The sequence below is a fragment of the Camelus bactrianus genome, chromosome 18 (genome assembly GCF_048773025.1).
Source record: "Camelus bactrianus isolate YW-2024 breed Bactrian camel chromosome 18, ASM4877302v1, whole genome shotgun sequence".
NCBI classification, from domain to species: Eukaryota; Metazoa; Chordata; class Mammalia; order Artiodactyla; family Camelidae; genus Camelus; species Camelus bactrianus.
The window spans coordinates 13269314-13290765 of NC_133556.1; the positions used below are offsets into that span (position 1 = coordinate 13269314).

Sequence of the window (21452 nt, forward strand, 5' to 3'; positions counted from 1 at the left end):
ACAGCAGACGTGTACTCAACAATAAAAAACAAGAGAATACCAAAGCCTGATAGGGAAAGCCAGTTCCTGACTGTCAGGAATGACTTTTCTTTCTCCTTGGTGTGGTTACCAATGCAGTGTTCAAAGAAACCAATGAATTTGTCATAACACAGGGCATACACATATAAGCTTTTTACATATTACTGCATGTAAATTTTACCTTAAAATATGTATAATATATAAACATTAATAAGAAATAGCATTTCAGAGAGTCCGAGTGGAGCTAATGAGCTGAATGTGTGATTGTCCTTTGACGACAAGTAGCACTGGCAGCATGGTTGACCAGCTGATGGGAATACAACTTGCAGACTTCAAAGAAGCTTTCTACTCTTTGATAAGGACAGTGATGAACATCAAAAGATTGGAAACTGTGATGAGGTCTCTTGGGCAAAATTCCACAGAAGCAAAGTTTCAGAATAAATTAATGAAGCAAATGGTGATGAAAATAGTACAATTAGCTTCCTGGACTTACTGACAATAATGGCAAGAAAAATGGAAGACACAGAGACAGAGAGTAAAGAGGAAATTAGAGAAACATTTCTTGTGTTTAATAAAGATGACACTGGCTATGTTCGTGCAACATAATTACATCACATGATTAAACACTTTGGAGAAAAGTTAACACACGAGGAGGTTGATGAAACAAGCAGAGAAGCAGATACTGGTAATAATAGTCAAGTAAACTCTGAAGAATTTGTATAAATGTCAACAACGTGAGAACATTGTACAGAGTATGTTAAAGTTCTTATACAAAATTATTTATTTGCCTTTTTTCTCCTTGTGAAAAGTGCTTCTTGCTGTCAAAAGAATATGCATGAAAAGTCATGAGGATGTGTTCCTTTACATTTTTCTTCCTTATCTCACTATCACTGTTCTATACCTTATTTTTAAAAGTGCATCAAGTAGCAAGTTGCACATGGCTTACTAAATTATTGGTTTTCAAATTTTGGGGGGTCAGCATCCCTTAACATTTTATTGAAGATCTCTAAGATCTCTAAGACTTTTTATTGATATGAATTACATATATTAAAATGTACTGTATTAGAAATTAAAACAGAATTTTTAAATATTTAATTTGTTCATTACAAAATAACATAACCATTATATGTTGACATAAATATTTAAAAATAATTATATTTTCCAAAACAAACAAAAAAAACTAGTGAAAAAAGTGGACGCATTTTACATTTTTGCATATCTCTTTAATGTCTGGCTTAACAAGAGACTAGATTCTCATATCAGCATTCAATCTGTTGTATCACACTTTGTGTAGCCTCTGGAAAATTCTACTCTACACTAATGAGAGAATGAGAGGTAGATGATGTCTTTCATATTGTTGTTAAAATAGTTTTTACCTCATGGGTCCCCCATGCTCACATTTTGAAAACCACTGACCTAAGTCTTTCAACACATCTAAACTTCGATGGAGTTGGTCAAATAAAAGAACACCAAGGTTATGCCTGTTTTAAAAATAGTTTTCTTTAGGGACGGTCAGCCTGTTGCTGAAATGCAGAGTTTGAATTCTGCCTGAACTATGGAGAATCTATAATATATACCTAAAGGTGTACTATTGCAAAATGAGTTTATTATCCAAGTATCTTGCATCATTATTTTGTACTACTTGTCTATACCAGAAACTTTGTCTTCCACTGTTACTTGCTTTTAAAAGCTTTGTTTTGTTCTTAGAGAAAATCTGCTTGTGGTACTATTTACCTCAAACAAGATATACATTTGATTTCTAATTTAAAAATTACAATTAGTTTTATAAGAAACTGCCATACTAACTGCCAAAATAACTACCATTTTATATTCCTACCAGCAATGAATGAGAGTTCCTGTTGCTCCACATCCTTACCAACATTTGGTGGTGTCAGTGTTTTGAAATTCAGCCATTCTAGTAGGGATGTGGTGATATCTTATTGTGATTTAATTTGCAACTCCCTAATGACATGTGATGTTGAGCATATTTCCAGATGCATATTTGCCATCTGTGTACCTTCTTTGGTGAGGTGTCTGTTCAGCTCTTTTGCCCACTTTTAATCAGGTTGTTAATTTTCTTATTGATGAGCTTAAAAGAGTTCTTTATATTTTTTCAATACCAGTCCTTTATCAAATATGTGTTTTGCAAAGATTTTCTCCAAGTTTGTGGCACTGTCTTTCATAGAGCATAATGTGGGGCCAACTGGCATTCTTCAAAGACCAATGACCCCCATTCCTGGGCTCTCAGATGTCTGCCTGAGATGTCTTAACAGATAAAGTACATTCTTTACTGTGCATATTTGCCCTAACAAACTAATAGCCCTAGGTAATGCCTAATCTCACAATAGCTCAGGCTGGCTAGTTTCAGCCCACGTTATCAGAGTCATAAACCCAACCGCCTTCACAGAGCCTAACTTTCTTATTTCACCTACAACCAGTCAGAGAGTTGTGCACAAGCCAATCAGGCATCTTGTGACCCTACCTTATAAAGACTCCAACAACCGACCCTCAGTGCTCACACAGGTACCTCTCGTCTGTGTGACCTGCTGCTGTCTACAGCAGCGCCCTAATAAACTCCTTTTCTATTCTCCTTTGCCTTTGGTAAATTCTTTTACTACCCCCAACACCGACCCGCCTTGTCCCCCAACACATAAGTTTTTAATTTTAATGAAGTCCAATTTATCAATTTTTTCTTTCATGAATCATGTTTTTGGTGTTGCAACTAAAAAGTCACGGTCAAGTCCAAGGTCACCTACGTTTTTTCACTTATGGTATCTTCTAGGAAGATTTTACAGTTTTGCCAGAGGTTGTGGGGGAGGAAAAGAAGGACAAATTGGTGGAATAGAGGGAATTTTGGGGGCAATGAAAATATTCTCTATGATACAGTAGTGAACAACATATGTCATTATATATTTGTCAAAATACACAGAATGTAAAAACAAAATAAAACAAAATAGATAGAATGTACTCCCCAAAAAATGACCCCTAATATAAACCACTGGACTTTAATTAATAATAATGTGTCAATACAGCTCATCCATTATAACAAATGTACCACACTATTTCAAGATGTCAATGCAGGGAAACAGTGGGAGAAGGGGCTATGTGGGAACTCTCTGTGCTTTCTGATCAATTTTCCTGTGACCCTAAAACTGCTGTAAAAATAAAGTCTATTTTTTTAATTACCATTACCCCCAAATTAGTGCAAAATCAGCAAGTATTACAAAATGAAATCAATAAAATTCAAGGCTCTGTTTGTTCATGATTATCAGAACTCATATTCCACCAACACTGCCCACAGGCAGTTTTTGAAAGCCCATTTGAAAGGATCAACTCCTTTTATCTTAGTGGAACTGTTCTGCTCACTTGAAGATATGGTGAGAGTTGCGGCATATGGAAATATGCATGAAAACGATTATCCAATCCAATGTGTGATGGAATTGGGGACAGAGAGTTTGTTCATGAAGTAATTACTACTTCACTTACTGTTATGAACTATTGCTAGTTGGTATTTACAAAGCAAAAGCCTCACCTCAGAGCTGCTCACGGAGAAGGGTGGCCTGTAGGTACAGGTGTTGAGGTTGGTGTGCCTGGGCTTTGGCTGCTGACTATCCATCATTTTTCTCCAGCCCAGCTACTGGGAAAATATGATTCATCCAATTTGATAGGATATCATTGAGCTTTTGCCTGGCAAGAATCACAAATGTTAAGAATGGCCATGAGTCTGTGGGTATAGCTCAGTGGCAGAGCATGTGCTTGGCAAACACAAGGTCCTGGGTTCAATCCCCAGTGCATCCATTAAGGGAAAAAAAAATTTTTTTTTAGTTAAAAAAAAAAAAAGAATGGCCATGAAAGCACAGATTTCTGTAACTTGTTCTTAAGGGAACCTTGGGCCTAGGTGGGGTTTTGTAAAAGGGGAATTAAATTGTTAAAAACTCATCGCAGTCTCTCTAGCCTTGATGAGCAGAGAGGGTCTTCTGGTCATTGAAGAGGCGTGTTCTTTTGTGGGATAGAGATCATCAAGCTTGTTCATGGCCTCTTTCTGAACAACAGCTTAGTTTTCCAAGAACCTCTGCATTGGGAAGGGAGTCCTTGGAGAGTAGACCTGAATTTTGAGGATACTACTGGGGTTATGCCCCCTTTGTAAGAAATGGACCTCCTAACTTAAAAACCAAGGAATTCTGTTGAAAAGAATCTTTCCCTAAGACCCTGATCTATGTTGGAAACATGAAAAGTTAGTTTCTGAATCTATAGTATTGTAGGCCACATACTGTATGTCGGAGACCTCACTGAGGTACAGCCCCTCCTACAAAGCACTATAAGCAGATAGTGTAGGGAGTCCCTTCTCTTGACTTAAGAGAAGCCATTTCTGGCCTCAGCCATTTTGGGATCTAAACCTGGCTTGCCCTTGAACAGGTCTCACCAATTAATGATCTTAAGGGAACAAAAGAACAAAATGTTACCAAGCAGAATTAGTAACAATAGCAAAGATAACAAATCAGTTGTAAAGACTCCCAGTTCTGTTTCAATGGTAAAGACTAGCCTGAAGCATTTTCTTGAGCTGTTTTGCAGAATTTAAGTCCCCTAGGTGCTCAACCACTAGATCAACTGTAACCTAAGGGATGATGATGTTGACCTGTTCTGACCCTCGTGACATCAATCAACTAAAGCTTGGACTCTGTCCAAGCCCCTTCATGAATATGCATGTACCCTTAGCTTAAAAATTCCCCAATTTTACTGTTCAGGGAGACACTGTTTGGGGAAAGAACCCGGTGTTCTCCTTACTTGCTGCAAGTAATAGATCCTTCCTTCTCCAACTCTTTGGCTTGGCTGTGACTTTTGGCTGGACATCCAAGAGGCAAACCCAGTTTTCAGGTAACACCACCATCCCACTGTCTCTATGGGACACTGTGTGAGTCTGTGTGTGTGTGTGTATTTCATTTCCCCCAGGAAATGCTATATTCCAGCTTTCCCCTACATTTTGTAACATGCAGGCCATATGTAGTGTAATATACATTTGCAATATGGCAGGCTGCTGAGTCAAGGTTCATCTACCGCAGCTCTGACTTCAAATTTCATCAGGGCAGTCTGTGTTTCAGAAAGCAAACAGGAGAGGGTGGACACCCAGCCCAACACTGGCCAACTCACCAGTCTGAAGATACAAGCTGTTCAAATTGTGCTCAATCCCTCTGATTTTCTGAGTCTCCCTTTGCTCCCAAGGGAGCAATGAAATAAATTCACTTCTCCCAAGGAATTCTCAAACGTACACTTGCCACCAAGAGTGGACCTCTCTTTCTAGAACTCATAGCTTAAATCCCTCTCTTCAAATTCCCTCTCTCCTTAAATTATCTCCCCCCATCTGCAAAAGAAGCAAAACCAGATAGTGAGGTAGGCAGTCAGCTTCAGTGGGGAAAGGAGGCCCATGTAATGTGGAGACTGGTGGGTAATGTGGCAAACTGAAAGGCATTCACATCTGAAGGTTCTTAAAACTGTGCTGGACAAACCAAATGTAGGAACAGGAAGTCCAGTTCAATCACCAGCAGCCAATGTGGGGTGTTTGATCTACATTTTATAGCACAAATTGTTTAGTATGAATTACAGGACTCTTCCCAGCCTGGCCGCCAACAGCCTGCCTGCCCTTCAGGTCCAGCCACTTCTACCCACGTCCCTACACTCTGTTTACATGACATACTGTCACGTATTCTCCCAAATGAGCAAGATTTGCTTGTTCATTTCCCCCCCTCCACATTTATTCAGCACATAATATGTACCAGGCACTATAACAGGTGCTGAGGAAACAATGGTGAATAAGAGTTTCAGTCCTCATGGAGCTTATAGTGTAGTGTCAGCAAAATTAATCAACTGATCCAAGAAAGAAGTGGGAAGTTTTATTTGGGCCAAATTAAGGATGATAACCCAGGAACGGCCTCTCAGAAAGCTCTAAGAACTGTCCTGCTCTGTTAGAAGCCAAAGCACACTTATACAAGTTTTTTGAGACAGCAGGCTGTGCATTAAGTGACATATTCTTGGGAGTTTACACAACCCAGATCTGCAAGGGCAAGGGGTGGGTCACCGTGAACCCTTACAAGACCGAGAAGGAATGTTATCTTTTAAGGACTTGTCTTGTTGGTGCTGGGGAATGTTGCTCTTTATGGCCAAGCAGGTATTTCCTCTGATGGGGAGGTCGGATTGATGCATAACTGCAGGTGCACCGTGCACAGTGGAGGGGAGAGGGGAGAGAGGAGGTCAAAGGACAGAAAAGATTTATGTTTACATTTTTCTTTGTCTTGCCATTTTATCTCACAGTAGTGAGGAGACATACATGTTAACAGACAGTGATCAGACTGTGTTAAGCATTACGAGAAAAGTACAGGATTTTGACTGAACTTGACATGAGAGGTGCCTTGGCAGATCAGGAGAGAGACGGGTTTGGGAAGGCTTCTCAGAGGAGTAGATGTCTTAGCTGAGGCTAAAGATGAGCTAAGGAAGCAAAGATGAGAGTGAAAGGGTGAGGGGGGAGCTAGAGAGAAAGTTTCCAGGAAGAGGGAACAGTACTTACAAAGGTCCCTAAGGAAACTGGCCTTCCATGTGGCTGGAAAGTAAGGATCTTGTAGGGAGGAGTGGCAAAAGATAAGACTTGGGAGGTGAGCAGAGGCCAGATCTTTCCAAGCCTTGTGGTCAAATGAGGAGTTCAGGTTTTGTCCTCAGGGCAAGAGGCAGCCACCAACAACAGTTTTTAATCAAGGACCATTTTGACTCAAATTTGCCTTTTAGAAGAATCCCCACGGCTTCACTGTGGAGAACAGGCTGAAGTGAGCAAGCCTGGAGGGAAAGAGGACAATTAGAGGGCCCTCATAATAAATTAGCCAGAGATGATGATGGCCTGGCCTGAGGAGTGGCAGTGGGGGCGGGTGGGGGGAAGCATGGACCAGTCTTGAGGGGTAGAGCTGACATAACTCGGCGATTTAGTGAGGGTGGGGAGAAAGACAAGAGGAGGCGTTGATGATGAATTTGGAGTGCCCCGGTCCCCTACTCATCCTTTTGGCTTAATTCTCTCAATCTTCATGGGCCCTCCAGGTACCTTCTTACCCACTGCTCCCAGCACTCTGTCCCACTGCTGGGTTAGCACGCCATACTGACTGATGGTGAGAGGCTGGGTGTCTTTCTTCCTTATTGAGTTAGGCTGGGACCCTGAACCAGTCAGGGTCAAATTGGGAGATGGAAGCCACACAGTAATTTGAACAGCTAAATTTTAATATCGAGAATTATTAACCATAACGGGATTTGAATAAAAAGGGACTGGCTAGTAAAAAGTAAAGAGAATTCTAAAGAATATAAGATCAGCGGATACAGTGCATGCATCACCTGCAAGGCTGGGGTAGAGCACCAGGGCTGAGATTCAGACCTTACTGGAGAGAATGTGGCCACTGGTAATTGGGCAAATAAGTCACCTGGTGCTATACCAATGGTAGTTGCTGGAAATTTGCCCTCCAGAACTGGCCAGAAACCTACTTTCTAGGGTGCAAGAAAAGTCATTCATGGAGAGGTGTCCCAATGGAGGCACCCTGCCACAAAGCAAACCAAGGGTTGGGGGTGTTTCAGAGGGAAACTACTGGCTGCTGGATGCCGCTGGTCACTGTCACCGCCAGAGTGGGCTCTGGAGGAGCTACCTGAGCTGCAGAACCCTGGTGCTAGAGAAGCCATCTGCACTGCAGGAGCTGGGCACTGAGGAACCCAGGCACGCTGCAGGAGCCTGCTAAAAGGGTACATCGGAATGAGAAGGAAGATCCCTTCCTCCTCTAATTACTCTCCAGAGCCCTCTGGAGACAAAGATTAAATGGTCCAGCTCCACTTTTGCATAACAAGCAATGAAGGGTGAAATTGGAGCCAAGAGGGAATAAATTGGTAACTGGCACAGACCTCCTCCTGTTTATCACAGCTGCTGGAATACCACAGAAGGGTAGAAATCAACATGGCAGGGAGGGTTTGGAATGGAGAAATGTATACTCAAGTCCACTGTCCATTTTTAAACAGGGTTGTTTTTTGGTTGTTGTTGAGTTGTAGGACTTCTTCATATATTCTGGTTATTAATCCTTTATCAGAAATATGATTTGCAAATATTTCCTCCCATCCTGTAAGTTGCTTTTCCACTCTCTTGATAGTGTCCTTTGAGGCACAAAAGTTTTCAAGTTTGATGAAGTCCACTTTATCTACTTTTTCTTTTGTTGCCTGTGCTTTTGGTGTCATATCCAAGAAGTGATTGCCAAATCCAACGCCATGAAGCTTTTCCACCATGTTGCTTCTAAGAATTGTATAGAGTTAGGTTTTATGTTTATGTCTTTAATTCACTTTGAGTTAATTTTTGTATAAGATATAAGGTAAAGGTCCATCCTTTCACATATGGATATCCAGTTTACCCAAAACCATTTGTCAAAAAGCATTTGACCATATATGCAAGGGTTTATTTCTGGGTTCTCTATTCTATTCTATTGGTCTATATGTTTGTCTTATTCCAGTTCTACACTGTTTTGATTACTGTAGCATTTGCCTCTTAAATTCTGTGAAAAATTAAAACTGGGGTTACAAACAAAAATTGTAACAATACTGGTTTTTATATATTTGCCAAGGTATTTACCTTTAACAAGGATCTTGATGTCTTCATAAGGTTTCAAGTTACTATGTAGCATCCTTTTCTTCCAACCTGAAGGAGTCCCTGGAGCATTTCTCGTAGGACAGGTCTAGTGGTAATGTGTGGGAGAGTGGTATGCTGGGGAGGGGAATGGAATGAAGGTAGTCAAAAGATACAAACTTCTAGTTATAAGACAAATAAGTACTAGGGATACAACATACACCATGATAAATATAATTAACACTGCTGTATGTTATATACAAAAGTTAAGAGAGCAAATCCTAAGAGTTCTCATTACAAGGAAAAAAATTTTTTCTATTTAATTTTGTATCTATATGAAATGATGGATATTCACTAAACTTTCTGTGGTCATTATTTCATTATGTATGTACATCAAATCATTATCACCTGCACCTTAAACTTGAACAGTGCTTTATGTCAACTATATCTCAATAAAACTGTAAGAAAAAATGTAAATCAGGGTAACCAAATTGTCTTAGTTCATGAGGGAAAGAACTCTAGCTAATAAATGTGAAAAATGATTGAATTAGAAAATTATCATTTCCCAGCCCCTAATGAAATAATAGCAAGTGAACATAACAACAAATAAAGCAATGAACTACGGATGAAACTATCAGATGAAAGTTCAATGTGGAACTTTACAATTGCAGGGACAGGCTGTCACCACCTGAGCCCACAGATCACAAAAATTGGGACAATGAGCTATTGTGGGTCTCCTGGTGTGAAGCCAACACACATCACTTCCTAGGAAAGTGAATCAGAGTATAAAACAGCCTCTAGAAGCAACCTCAGTTTACAAGATATGAGAGAGAGAGAGAGAGGAACAAGTTAAACTACACCACAAAGAAGCAGACAAAGCCACAAAGTGAGGCATTTTACAGGACGACTGACCCATTTTTTTCCAACAAGTAATGTCAGGGAAAAATAAAAAGGGCAGGAGATCCTTATAAGAGACTTTAATACCATACAAGCCAAGTTCACTGCAGATTTTGTACCTATTCTGCGTTGTATGTATGCTAATGTCTTTTAGACAATCAGAGAAATTTGATTCTGGACTGAGTATTAGATATTAACAGGGCCAACTTGATTTTTCCAGTGTGAAAATGGCGTTGAGGTTATGTAAGAAATAAGTCTAGTTTTTTAGAGCTGTATATTGAGATAGAGAGGGGTGAAATGACTAAGGTCTGCAGCGGAGGAAAACAGGGATACAACAGATGTGACAGGAATCTTGGTCATTGTTGAATCCGTGTGATAGGATATGGGAGTTCTTTGTTCTAATTTCACTTCTGAAAATGTGTGTATTTTCATAAGTTTCTAAAGAGGTTTTTTTAAACGAGATAATGTGTGGGAAGAGTGGTACAGGAATAAATATTAGTTTCTCTCCCAGTAGCAAATGTAAGACACATGGGTGGAAGAGAAAATCCCCTAGGTGTTTTATTAAAAACACTCTCCTGGGACCTGTTCATTTAGGGAACTACCAAAATTGCCCTCAGAGCGTGGTATGTAGGCCACGCCCCACCAGGGATATGACTTCAAAATGCAGAAAAAAACTCAAATTGGCAACCTCGTCACAGACAGAGACTCGGCCAGATCAAATATCTGAGAAGGCTTTTTTTTTTTAAAGTAGAGAATTATTTTCGATGTATTAAAAAGAAAATCCCCAAGGGGGGAAGCTGCAATTTTTGTGGGAAGATAATTATCTGTGCTAGTTAAACCAAACCAAAACAAAGGCATTCTTCGCAATAACTCCCTGAGAGCAGCGTTTAGGGAGACAGTAATTAGGTAATTAGACCTGGGAGTCACCGCAGAGCCTCGGGTGCCGCCAGGTGTTAATGACTCTGGCTCCGCGGTGCAGGCGGGAGGTAGACCTGGCCTATTCTGAGCGGCGGGCCACCGGGCCTGATTCCTCTCGCCTCCGCTGCTCTAGAGGCGCATCCTTCCCCCTACGCCTGCGAAGCAGGGCGCAGCCGGACAGGCGGATGGGACGCCGGACGGGGTCGCGCTGGTTCCCCCGCTCGGGCGCTCCCGACTCTCAGCCCTCACCCAAAACTGCCGGCGCATCAGGTTACCATGCTTAGCGCTCCCAGACCCAGGGACTTAAGCACCCGCGGATAATCCGAAACTGCGCTCCGTTCCGGGCCTTGCATCAGGCAGTGACTTTTCCTTGTTCATCACTTGCTTAATACAGTACTCCTTATCAAACATGTGGGCTGTGGAAAGGAAAAAGAACTAACGTATGTCCCTACCAGCCAGAAATGCTTTTAGCATTCTGATGCTTTTCAGGCTAGTGTGTTAAAATATATTACTGGGATACCAGAGATACTACTTCAAAAGCTAATTTTTCACTTTACATCATTGTTGAACACTTACTATGCCTATCAAAACGTTTATTGCTGATAAAAGTCCTCCGGGGGAATGCACAGCCCCCCTCCTCATGGTTCATATTTGGATAATGTCCCACTTTTGACAAACATAAATAAGTGTTCGGACCGATTTTGCCAAATACCCTACTCGCGCCGGCAGCGCACAGGTCCGGGCGGGGGAAGAGATCACTGTTCCCGTGCGCGAAGCCCAGAAGCCCCGTGCAGGGCACTGGCTCTGCTCTGTGACGTCAGGCCAAGGCCCCGCCCCCTCACTCGGAGCCAATCGAAGGGCAGGGCGGGGTCCTCCAGAAGAGCGCGCGCGCGGGTGGGCGGGCGCCCACGGGGTCCAGAGCGATGGAGCCGGCCATTCCCAGCGTCCAGGCTCAGGCCCGGCCGTCTCCATCCGAGGCGTGGCCGCCGGTGGGCTTGGAGGAGGAGCTCTATGACTGTCCAGATTACTACTACCTGCGTGACTTCCCGGCCTGCGGTGCCGGGCGCAGCAAGGGCCGGACCCGGCGTGAGCGGGAACTGCGCACCAACTGGCCGGTGCGCGGCGGCCACGAGCGCAAGATCGCACAGAAGCTCCTCAATGGCCAGCGCAAGCGTCGCCAGCGCCAGCTGCAGCCTCGGCCGCGCACCCGTCTCGCCTGAGCGCCGGTGCGTGCGGGCAGCCACCGGCCAGGACCCAAGGGACTCGACTGCCCCCTGCGACTCGACCCGGGCACAGTCGCCCCCTTCTGAGGCTGCCCCGCCTAGCGAGTCAGATCTGGGCCTCCAAAACCCCCAGCTTATCTCCTGGCTTCAGTTTGAATGGTGTAAAACTCCACCTTTGGGAATTTTGTAATTGGGTAAAAGGGGCCAGGAAACGCAGAAAACACCTCTTTAAAAATACAAGTGAGAGATTTGCTTCCAGTGTTTATGCACGCACTAAAGAGAATAATAGATTTTTTTTGTCTGATTTTCTACAGGATACCCGAAGGACTTGATAAAAAGTATTTTCTGACTCCAGCTGTAACTGTGGTCCTAAGGGGCAGAGAGTCCATGTTGCTCAACAGAACTTCTTTTCAACATCGCTTAAGTTTACTTCTTCAGTATCTTTTCCTTACTGATTGTTAATTAAGTAACATCCAAGTGGGTAAGCCTTTTTAGGGTTTTTAATTAAAAGAGAGCAGCAAGAATGGCATTTTAACTCTGGGTTCTTTTTTTTTTTTTTCTTTCAGTTGCTGCGGTAACTCATTTCAATTCCATAAATATTCGAGTTCTTGTGTATAAAGTCACAAAGGTGAATAGGGGCAGAACAAAGATAGGAATCTGAACAAGTTTTCAACCCAAGTGTCATACTCCTGTGCAGCTTTACTATTTGCTTGCCAGGAGTATTTTAAATTGTAATAATACATATTAAACAATTACCAGGCTTTGTGCACTACTGACCCCACAACAATCCTTTGAAATGAATGCTATCTACATTTTACAGAGGGGATTCTGAGGCACAGAGAATTCAAGTAACTTTCTAAAAGTCACTCAGCTAGTTAGAGCAAGCATACCTAAAAGCATTTACTCTTTCCCGCATCAAAGTTTCCCCCAACTGTGAACATCCTTGTGGTTCACAACCACCCACAAACTCCATGCCCGAGGACTAGAGATACAGTTTTTAAAGTATGCAGAGTACAGCAGGGTCCCTTTTCTTTGTCTTCAGTCTGCAGTCAGGCCTCTGTGCCCAGTGGTGAGCCCGGGGTTAGGAGAGAAGGGCAGTGTCCTGGAAGGAGCAACCTGAATTTTAATCCTAGCTCTGACTGTTTATCAGTCTGGCATTCAGCAAACTTCTGAGTGGTAACTACTTTGAAGTTCCACCAAGCTTCAGGTTTCTCATTTGTAAAAAAATGGGAATAATACTGGATGACCTTGCCAAAGTGGATTATAGATAAAATATATAAACCTCTGACAGTTAAGGTCTTGGCACATGATCAGTGCTCAATAAATGGTAATTACTTTTAAGTTTACAGAACACAATCCCAGCTCTCCTTCCTCTCAAGTCACAAGTCTTAAATTCTTTCACTCACTTCATTAATTCTTTTTAAATGTCTCTTAACATTCAGGCAGTGTGGTATGGTAGGAGTCCCGGTTTTGGAGTTAAACTCCTACATGGACTTGTGCAAGTTACTTAAACTCTAAGCATCTGTTTCCTTACCTATAAAATAATGATGATATAGTACCTACTTCAAGAGTTCTTGTGAAGCATAAATGAAATAATGCATGTAAAGCTCTTAGTTCTGGCAGATAATACTCAAATAATTAGTAATAATGTCCCCCTTGCCACTGTCTTAGCCTTCAGGATTTTTTTCTTTACTCCTAGTCTGCTGTGTCTCAGACATGCCCAGATTAATCTTCCTGAAGACCATTTTCATCATATAAAAATCCTCAATGACTGCTCTAACCTTGTAGGATTAAAAAGCTTAGATTCCTCATATTGTGCTGAAAATCACCTATTGGATTTTCTTAAATTTGTTTCCCATAACTTCCAAAAACACATTCTGGTTCTTGACACAGGTCTAATATCCTCTGTCGTCACCATATTCAGTTCTGCTTCTTCATTTGAATCTGTGCTGGCCTACTTAGTGTGCCCTTTATAATTTTAATTTTTATGAAACTAATTCCACTTATATTTAAGTGCCACTTTCTCCCTGAAGCCTTCATCCCACATTGAATGTTCATTCCTTTAAAATCCTTTAGAACTTCATATAAACACCACTTAACTACTTGTTTATATGGTATTTTGTACCTTTAGATGAACAGTTAAATTCACCCCCTTTTTTGGTCTGCTATGTGCAAGGCACTATATTCATCTTAGTTATCAAAAAAAAAAAAAAAAAGGAAAAGAAAAAGAAAAGAAAACATAGTATATGGTATATGGACGTTAATGTCTTAAACATCTCAGTTCCTACACAATTCCTCCTATAAAGTACAGCATACCCAGAGAGACACAAGCTATTTTAAAGCAACACTGTAAAGGGTTCTAACTAGATTAGAGCTTTTAAAATTTAAATATGGTCACTGTAGGAATTATGTGCTGTGTAAAAATTAAGAAACTGGGAGTGGCTTGACTAGGTGGTTACAACTCAGAGTCTCTGATTAGGCTGGAGAGGATTTAGGCTTCACTTTTTGAATGGAGTGTCAAGAGATCTGAGGACATATTTTAAACTACCATGGTAGGTTTAATTATTGTGTGTTCATTGTAGACAAATTGGAGAATACATACAAAAAAACAAGGAAGCAAGGAAGAAATCACTATCCAATGGATAACATCTTGGATACTTGGATGTATATAATTTCAGTCTTTAAAATATATATGAATTTTCTCAAATATAAACATACTATGTACACTATTTCATAACCTGCTCTTTCACTTAATATTCTGTGAAGGTACTTCTCATGTCAGATATTCTTTCATAACATTTTACATGGCTGCAAAGCATTCCACCATATGTACGTATTATAACTTATTTAACTAATTCTATATTGCAGGACACTGATTATTTCAGGTTTTCCCTATTTTGTGCATTTTGTTAAATCAACATCCTTATGGCTAATCTCTCTCCACCTTCATGTCTTTCTTAAATTCTTAAGACGTGGAACTTCTCGATTCATGTCTTTCTTAAATTCTTAGACATGGAACTTCTCGAACAGAGTTTGCACAATTTTAAAACTTCTCACATCTACCACCTAATTTCAGTAGAATTTTTACTGCAATCATCAAGAGTCCATTCACCCAAATGTCTGTATCAAATATCTGTAACAATGCCTCCAACAGTTCTTTGTTCAAATTTTGATCACCGTTATGGAATTTGTAGAGAATGACTGAAATCACTGTGGCATGAGAAGTTGTTATATAAATTTTACTTAAGTGTGAACTTAAGCACACCTATGCCACCAAACTACAATTGCTATGTAGCAGAATCTTCTTTTCAATTCCCAACTTTTTTGCTATTAGTTTTAATTAACTTTTTACATGTTCTTGCTTTTTGAATAGAGGTACTATATTAACTGTTTAAAAATTTAAAAACAAAATGTTATCAAAGTCCCACCCCTATGCCACAGTCACCCAGTCCTACTGCCTGAAGGCACTCCATGTTATCAGATAAAGATACATTATGCGTGTCCAATGTAGTCTTTTCTCTCCATTTCACACAAATAATAGCACTCTATACTTCAGCTCCTTGCTATTCCAGTTTATCTTGGAAACCATTTCATATCAACACACAGAAAAGAATCTTTCCTTTTTATAGCTGCATATTGTGTGAATGTGCCATTTAAAAAAATGTATTTTACTGACAGGAATTAATGTTTGTAATCTTTTACTATCACAACATAACCTTGTACAAACATCTATTATTCTCTCCTCAATTTAGGAATTAATGATTTATCCAAGTATGATTAAAATTGTCTTTGTTCTGGTCTAGATGCCTGTTTGTGCAAAGCTCTGCTCATTCTAAGTTCTTCTTGTGCCAGAATGTCCTTTATAATAAGGTTCCTTTCTCTGTCCCTTTTTATGAATTATCCAAAGGCAAATACAAAGGCTTATCATTTGTAAAGCTTTAAGAAGTTTTGTGAAAATAAAACTTTGTTTTTCACAAAAGGTTTTTGCATTATTTACCCTTCAGTTCCACAAACATTTTGCTGTTGCTGGAAAGGCTGTGTTAAACTCTGCTACCTCTGGCGGAAGGGGGACATTTCTGCCAAGCAGAAATGGAGGTTCTACCTTTGCTTTCTCTCCTCCATTAAATCCCAACCTAACCCCAAGGACTTTCCCATTAAAATTCTCATGAAATGCCACTAGTTAACTTGTGCTATTGTACAAGTACTGTTAAAAGCATTTCACACCAAGTATCACGAAAGCACAGATCCTTGGGGCCTCAGCAATTGCTGTTCTCTCTGCCTCAATAAACATGAGGCTTGCTTCCTCAAGGACTCCGTTCAAATACTGCTTCTCCAACCTCTAACTCCCAATCTCCCTTACCCTGCTTTTGCTTCATATCAAGACCACCTAATTTACGTAGGTGTTTTGTGTCTCCCCTCCCTGAATTTAAACTTCACGAGGTAGTCTTGTTTCATTTCCTGCTCTATCTCCAGAAACTAGCTAGCACCTGTAGATCATACAGAACAGCTTATTTATCAGTATTCGTTAACACCATCCCAAGTAGGGGCACAAATTCTAGAATATATGTGAAAGGGGCTTGAAAATGTATGAAATAAATAAACGTAAGGCGTTATTACTGTCTGAATATAACCTCTGGATCCACAGACAAAATACAAGTAGAACCAACTCAACTCGGTCGATCCCTAAAGTTTTCTGTTTTCTTCATTTCAGTTCTTATTACGGGCCCACACTGGACCTCAAAAAATATTTACCCAAATAAGTAAGTTAATAGTGAGGAAGGTTAAGCAACTTGCCCAAGGTCCAGCGGCATTTATGCCAGAGGTCTGACTCCCTCTCAAAGTTGGAGCTGACCTACCATGTTAATAACGCAAACGTTTGAAGGTAGCAGCGACGGTCCTTATGCCCTAGGAAGCAAACAGCTAGCGGCTCTGACTCGTACCATGATCCGAGGACAATGTTTGCGGGACATACACGGTCACTTCCGGCTTCATAAATAGCCCTGGAACCGAGCTCCTGACGTCAAACGCGTACGACAAGGCGCCGCCGTGACGTCTTGCTCTTCCAGTGACCTTCAGTCCGTCGGAGACGTAGGCGCACGGAAGGCCTCTGCCTGTGCGCTGATTGGCTGCACGGTGAGGTCAGCCCCGCCTCCCAACTTCCGCTCTTATTCCTTGCAGAAAACGCCAGCATCTTCTCCGAATCTCGCTCTTCTCGCGTATTCGCCGTGCAGTTGCGATGCCTCGTGGAAGCAGAAGTCGCACTTCCCGTGTGGCCCCTCCGGCCAGGTGAGGCCACCGCGGGCCTTGGGGCCCTGCCGGCGCCGTGACACAGAGGGAGGCCGCGTTGGGCCACGGCGCGGCCGGTTGTCGGCGGGTGGGGGAGTCCGAAGGCCGGGGCGGCGTGGGCCCGCCTCTGGCCGCCTCAAGCTGGTTGTAGGGGTTTGGCTAGTTTTCCTGTTGGTGGCAAAACGTTCTAATTTCGAATGTCCATGAATTACTAAAATATTTTACAGCTCATTTTAAGTAAAAACAGGCCAGTGCTAGAAAGAGTGAATATTTGTAACTAATCCGGCTGAAACGTCAAAAATAGAAAAAAAAAAAATAAAGGTGGTATAATCGGGAAAATCATCGCATTTCAATTCAGTAAATAATCTTTGAGCACCTTCCATGAGCAGTGAGCGTTCCAAGGACTCGGCCCAGTACCGCCAAGGCCTCACCTATATATGACGTTTTCTGGTTCATAAAATATTTGTAAAATGTATTGCCAGTGATAACCTCAGAGGTAGATGTTATTCGTGCTTTACAGAAATAGAGAAACAGGAGACTCGTGATAAGTGACTTGTCCAAGGTCATGCAACCAGTAAGTAGGGAAACCAGTCTCAGACCCGAGTTTTCCGGTTACAGACTCAGGACGTTTAGCACAGAACCACGTTGCTTCTCTGGACTATGGTGAATTGTGTTCAAACAGTATGCTAGGCGTGTAGGGAAGGAATTCACTTATGGAAAGATGCTGCTAGCCAAAGGAGGGGAAACCACATTTTTGTAAAGTTGTGCCAGATACCACCTGATAGGAGGTGAACTTTTGAACCTAGCCTTATTTGGGGGAAGAGCACCCAAGGAAGCAATCTAAAAATGGACAGAGGGAGTTTAATCTATGTGAAAGTTTTTTGTGTTTTTGTTTTTTTTTTAAATAGAGGTGCTTGGAATTGATACCATGACCTGGTGCATCTAAGCCTGTGCTCTACCACTGAACTATTCCCACCCACCAGTTTTTTTTTTTCCTTAACATTTATTTGATCCCTCAATAAATTGTCAGCTTCATGAAAGCAAGAGGTTTTTGTCTCATTAACAGTTATTTTAATTTTTATGAAGTATTGAAATAACTGTGTTCTTTAAAGATACTATAGACTATGTGAATACGTGGAAATGGTTGCAAAAAGCAGGGGAAAAGGGTTTATATTTGGTAATTACAACCTTAACAGAAGGTTAAAAGAAAATGATGTAAATAGTTCAAGGAATTGCGGTCTGTTAAGTTTTCTTATATGTATGTAGCGTTCTGTTAAGTTTTCTTATATGTATGTAGCGTTCTGTTAAGTTTTCTTATATGTATGTGGAATATGTGTTTAATGATTTAAAATGAAAATTCTGAGGTTAATTTTTAACATGCAAGGGGTTTTTTGTTTCATTGGGTTTTTTTTTATGTTGGCAATCTCCAAACCTGGTTGGAAGTGGGAACTCACACTTTTTGCTCATTTCTTTTGTAGCCGGGCACCTCCAATGAGAGCTGCACCCAGGCCAGCGCCAGCAGCTCAGCCACCAGCAGTGGCTCCACCATCTGCTGTTGGCTCCCCTGCTGCTGCACCCCGGCAGCCAGGTCTAATGGCCCAGATGGCAACCACTGCAGCTGGTGTGGCTGTGGGTTCTGCTGTCGGCCACACTCTAGGTCATGCCATCACTGGGGGCTTCAGTGGAGGGAGTAATGCTGAGCCTTCAAGGCCTGACATCACTTACCAGGTAAGATTTGGGGCAGCATTCCCTTCGGTGGTGTATTTTATGAGAAAACCTAGTTATTTGCAAATTGTTTACGTGTAGGAACTGTAATTTTAGAATCCACATGTGGAGAATGGTTTATCAAAAGCCATGTTTGAGTGGGGAGGTTATAGCTCAGTGGTAGAGTGCATGCTTAGCATGCATGAGGCCCTGGGTTAAATCCCCAGTATCTCCATTTTTAAACATTAAATAAATAAATAAATAAATAAATAAATAAAACCTACCCCCCACCCCCAAAGCCACATTTGGCAGTAATTTTTCTCCTCTAATGAGCATGGGTGTATACTCTATTTCTGGTGTACTTGAAACGCTCATCCATCTATTTTTCTATTAGTCCCATTTTTTCCTCCATGAAACTTCACTGAACCACTGGTCTTTAGATGCCCAAATAACCGTTTCACTGTATTTGCATTTTTGTTCTTGAATCTTTCTGATTACAAGTAGAATTTTTGCTAAAGCTCTTTCTGCCTTTAACACTTTGATCACCCATTGTGGATTGGGTGTATTTCCTGTGGGGCCCAAATTCGCACTTTACCACAGTGTGATGCACTGACAGTATAAGTGCTTATAATTAATCTGTTTGTTTTTCCAGTATAATTGGGATTTTTTTAAACAACAATTTCTTATTTTCAATTTTCAACCTTTTTACAGTTTTATTACTTCTTGGAATGTCATTATTCTGCACAGAATAAATTTGAGTAACAGAATAGTCTGTGGCGTTACTTTGATACTTCTTAGCTGCAGAGTGATATGTGATCCAATTAGTAGAACCGATAGATCACAGTTTACAAATTAGAAAAAATCCTCGAGGCAAAACAGTCAGAAGAATGTGCGTCCTTTGTTGTCAGAAAAGCAGTCAAACTTTGGAACGACAAGAAGTTAGGAAAAATGTAAAAAAGACAGAAACATATTGTCCTAGTTGTCTCAAAACACTACAGCTTTATATAAATTGTTTCAGCAAACATCGTAAGAAAGTAACATAGTATTATATAATTTTATTCAAAAGAAAATAATTTTTATCTGCATATGTACTTATATGTTGTTACTATTGAATACTTGTATTACAAATGAAAACTGTTACAAATTACTTGTAAAAAACCTGCATAATTGGATAAAGGAAAGTGTCACCCAGATTTGGGTGAGGCGATCAACGTCTTAAATTTTTTCATGTTCCATGTTCTTAGATGGCAGCTGTAGTTTGCATCTAGTTCTAGTTCTGTTTCCCCAGGTAACTTCAAAGACAGTGGCTCTTGCTCTTTGTTGGGGAAAAGTCTGATTTCCTTTCTTACCAGTCCTGAATGTTATGCCTTTGCAGGAGCCTCAGGGAACCCAGCTGACACCGCAGCAGCAGTCTGGTCCGTGCTTCTATGAGATGAAACAGTTTTTGGAATGTGCCCAGAACCAGGGTGACCTTAAGCTTTGTGAGGGTTTCAGTGAGGTGCTGAAACAGTGCAGACTGGCGAATGGTAGGTGATAAATCAATCCAGGATTGAATTTGTATCTGCGTAATTCACTGAATGGTACCCCTGGCCCCTGTGAAACTTAGGGGGTCTGCGTTTAATAAATTAAACTGACAAGTTAGAGGAGATTTTGTTTAAATTACTCTAAAAGTAATTAACTCCTCTAACAAGGAGCTAGTGTAGAGGTTTCTACTCATTATCTTAGGCTTTTGCCAGTTGTGTTCTGAATCTGATTCTTCCTGAAACAGGTATAGGTTACTGTGTGCACCAAGATTTTTTTTTCCTGCAGTCTTACTATGGTTATTGCATGTGAATGATTCATAGCCTTAGTGCTATGACTATAAAATTACATTTGATTTCACCACGGTCCTGGAACGAGCATAAGGATTGACAGCATTATCATTCTAGACACCTCATCTGAGAGAGACAGGTTTATTAAATCCCTCAGTGGGACCTTGAGCTTTAGGCTCTCTGGAATGTTGGCAGTCAGCTTGTTTTATGTGAGTTCCTCGTATCAACCTGAGAATTCACCACCTATTAAAAACGCCTATTTTCATTTTCCCACCTTCATTTAGGTATGAAATAGGGGAGAAGTTAATCCTTTCAGGTGGTTGAACTGTGGAATTAGGAGATTACATGGACAAGTTTATCTGAAGTCTTTGATGAAGCTACATCTAGTACCAAAGTGAATATATTTCTGCTTCAGGACTCCACCCCTGGAAGCATGTATGTCTTTTCTCAGTTGTGGCAAGTGTAGAGTTGAAGTTTTGTTGGTTGCAGGATGCCTAAATAGCTTATGAAAGAAACTAATAATTTTGGGCTTCATCCCTCCTTTCATAATTTGGAGGACTTATGTTTTGTTGAAAATATATAGCTAGTGCTCTTCTAACTAACATACCTCTTCTGTTTGCAGGATTAGCTTAATCAAGAAGTTGCAATTGAAGACATGAAAAATCATCTCTCATGACCAAGTTGATTTAGCATAGAAATCTAATTGATAATGAAGAGATACGAAAGTGTGAAACCACTAGTTAAACCTCTCCTCTATCATTAGTAGCTTTTTTTGCTTCAGAATTGCAGTTGGAAGAGGGTGTCCTTCCTAAACAGAAGTTCACTGAGATGACATTGAGTTTGGGGCTGGCAGGTGTTTGGCCTCTTAAACGTGTTTTTCTGATGTTATTGTTTGTTAATTAATTAGAATAAATGATTTTCTTTCAAAATGGGGGTGACTCATAAGAATAAGTTTATAAATCACAA

The 21452-nt window shown here is 40.9% G+C and overlaps 2 protein-coding genes, 1 long non-coding RNA gene and 1 pseudogene across 5 annotated transcripts; 3 read left to right on the forward strand and 1 right to left on the reverse strand.

The window, feature by feature from the left end:
- The first annotated feature begins 412 nt into the window (after positions 1-412).
- Positions 413-741, forward strand: LOC123613488 (neo-calmodulin pseudogene; annotated as a pseudogene).
- A 5085-nt stretch (positions 742-5826) lies between these two features.
- On the reverse strand, positions 5827-16777 carry LOC123613494 (uncharacterized). Of its 2 annotated transcripts, none has more exons than XR_006720854.2 (3): positions 16542-16678; positions 8654-8785; positions 5827-8320 (listed from the first exon to the last, which is right to left on the reverse strand). It is a non-coding gene; the product is annotated as an uncharacterized LOC123613494 (long non-coding RNA). The 2 variants fall into 2 exon arrangements; XR_006720855.2 differs by having other exon boundaries at positions 5828-8320; positions 16626-16777.
- On the forward strand, positions 10138-12209 carry LOC123613495 (nuclear protein 2). The gene is made up of 2 exons (XM_074346007.1): positions 10138-11688; positions 12000-12209. The coding sequence occupies exon 1, from the start codon at positions 11386-11388 to the stop codon at positions 11680-11682; it is 297 nt and encodes a 98-aa protein (XP_074202108.1). The 5' UTR covers positions 10138-11385; the 3' UTR covers positions 11683-11688; positions 12000-12209.
- Positions 16778-16811: 34 nt separating the features above from the next.
- On the forward strand, positions 16812-21417 carry CHCHD2 (coiled-coil-helix-coiled-coil-helix domain containing 2). Of its 2 annotated transcripts, none has more exons than XM_074346005.1 (4): positions 16812-16971; positions 18450-18699; positions 20051-20201; positions 21109-21417. In XM_074346005.1, exons 1-4 carry the CDS (start codon positions 16922-16924, stop codon positions 21117-21119), a joined length of 462 nt encoding a protein of 153 aa, XP_074202106.1. In that variant the 5' UTR covers positions 16812-16921; the 3' UTR covers positions 21120-21417. The 2 variants fall into 2 exon arrangements, with proteins under 2 accessions (XP_074202106.1, XP_074202107.1); XM_074346006.1 differs by lacking the exon at positions 21109-21417 and adding an exon at positions 20771-20796.
- The last annotated feature ends 35 nt before the right edge of the window (positions 21418-21452 follow it).

Bases quoted from the DNA above. Each gene is read 5' to 3' on its own strand.
- LOC123613495 (XM_074346007.1), top strand. From the start codon at position 11,386: ATGGAGCCGGCCATTCCCAGCGTCCAGGCTCAGGCCCGGCCGTCTCCA.
- CHCHD2 (XM_074346005.1), top strand. From the start codon at position 16,922: ATGCCTCGTGGAAGCAGAAGTCGCACTTCCCGTGTGGCCCCTCCGGCC. The intron at 16,972-18,449 runs GTGAGGCCACCG...TTTCTTTTGTAG, and splicing joins CGTGTGGCCCCTCCGGCCAG to CCGGGCACCTCCAATGAGAG. The intron at 18,700-20,050 runs GTAAGATTTGGG...ATGCCTTTGCAG, and splicing joins GGCCTGACATCACTTACCAG to GAGCCTCAGGGAACCCAGCT.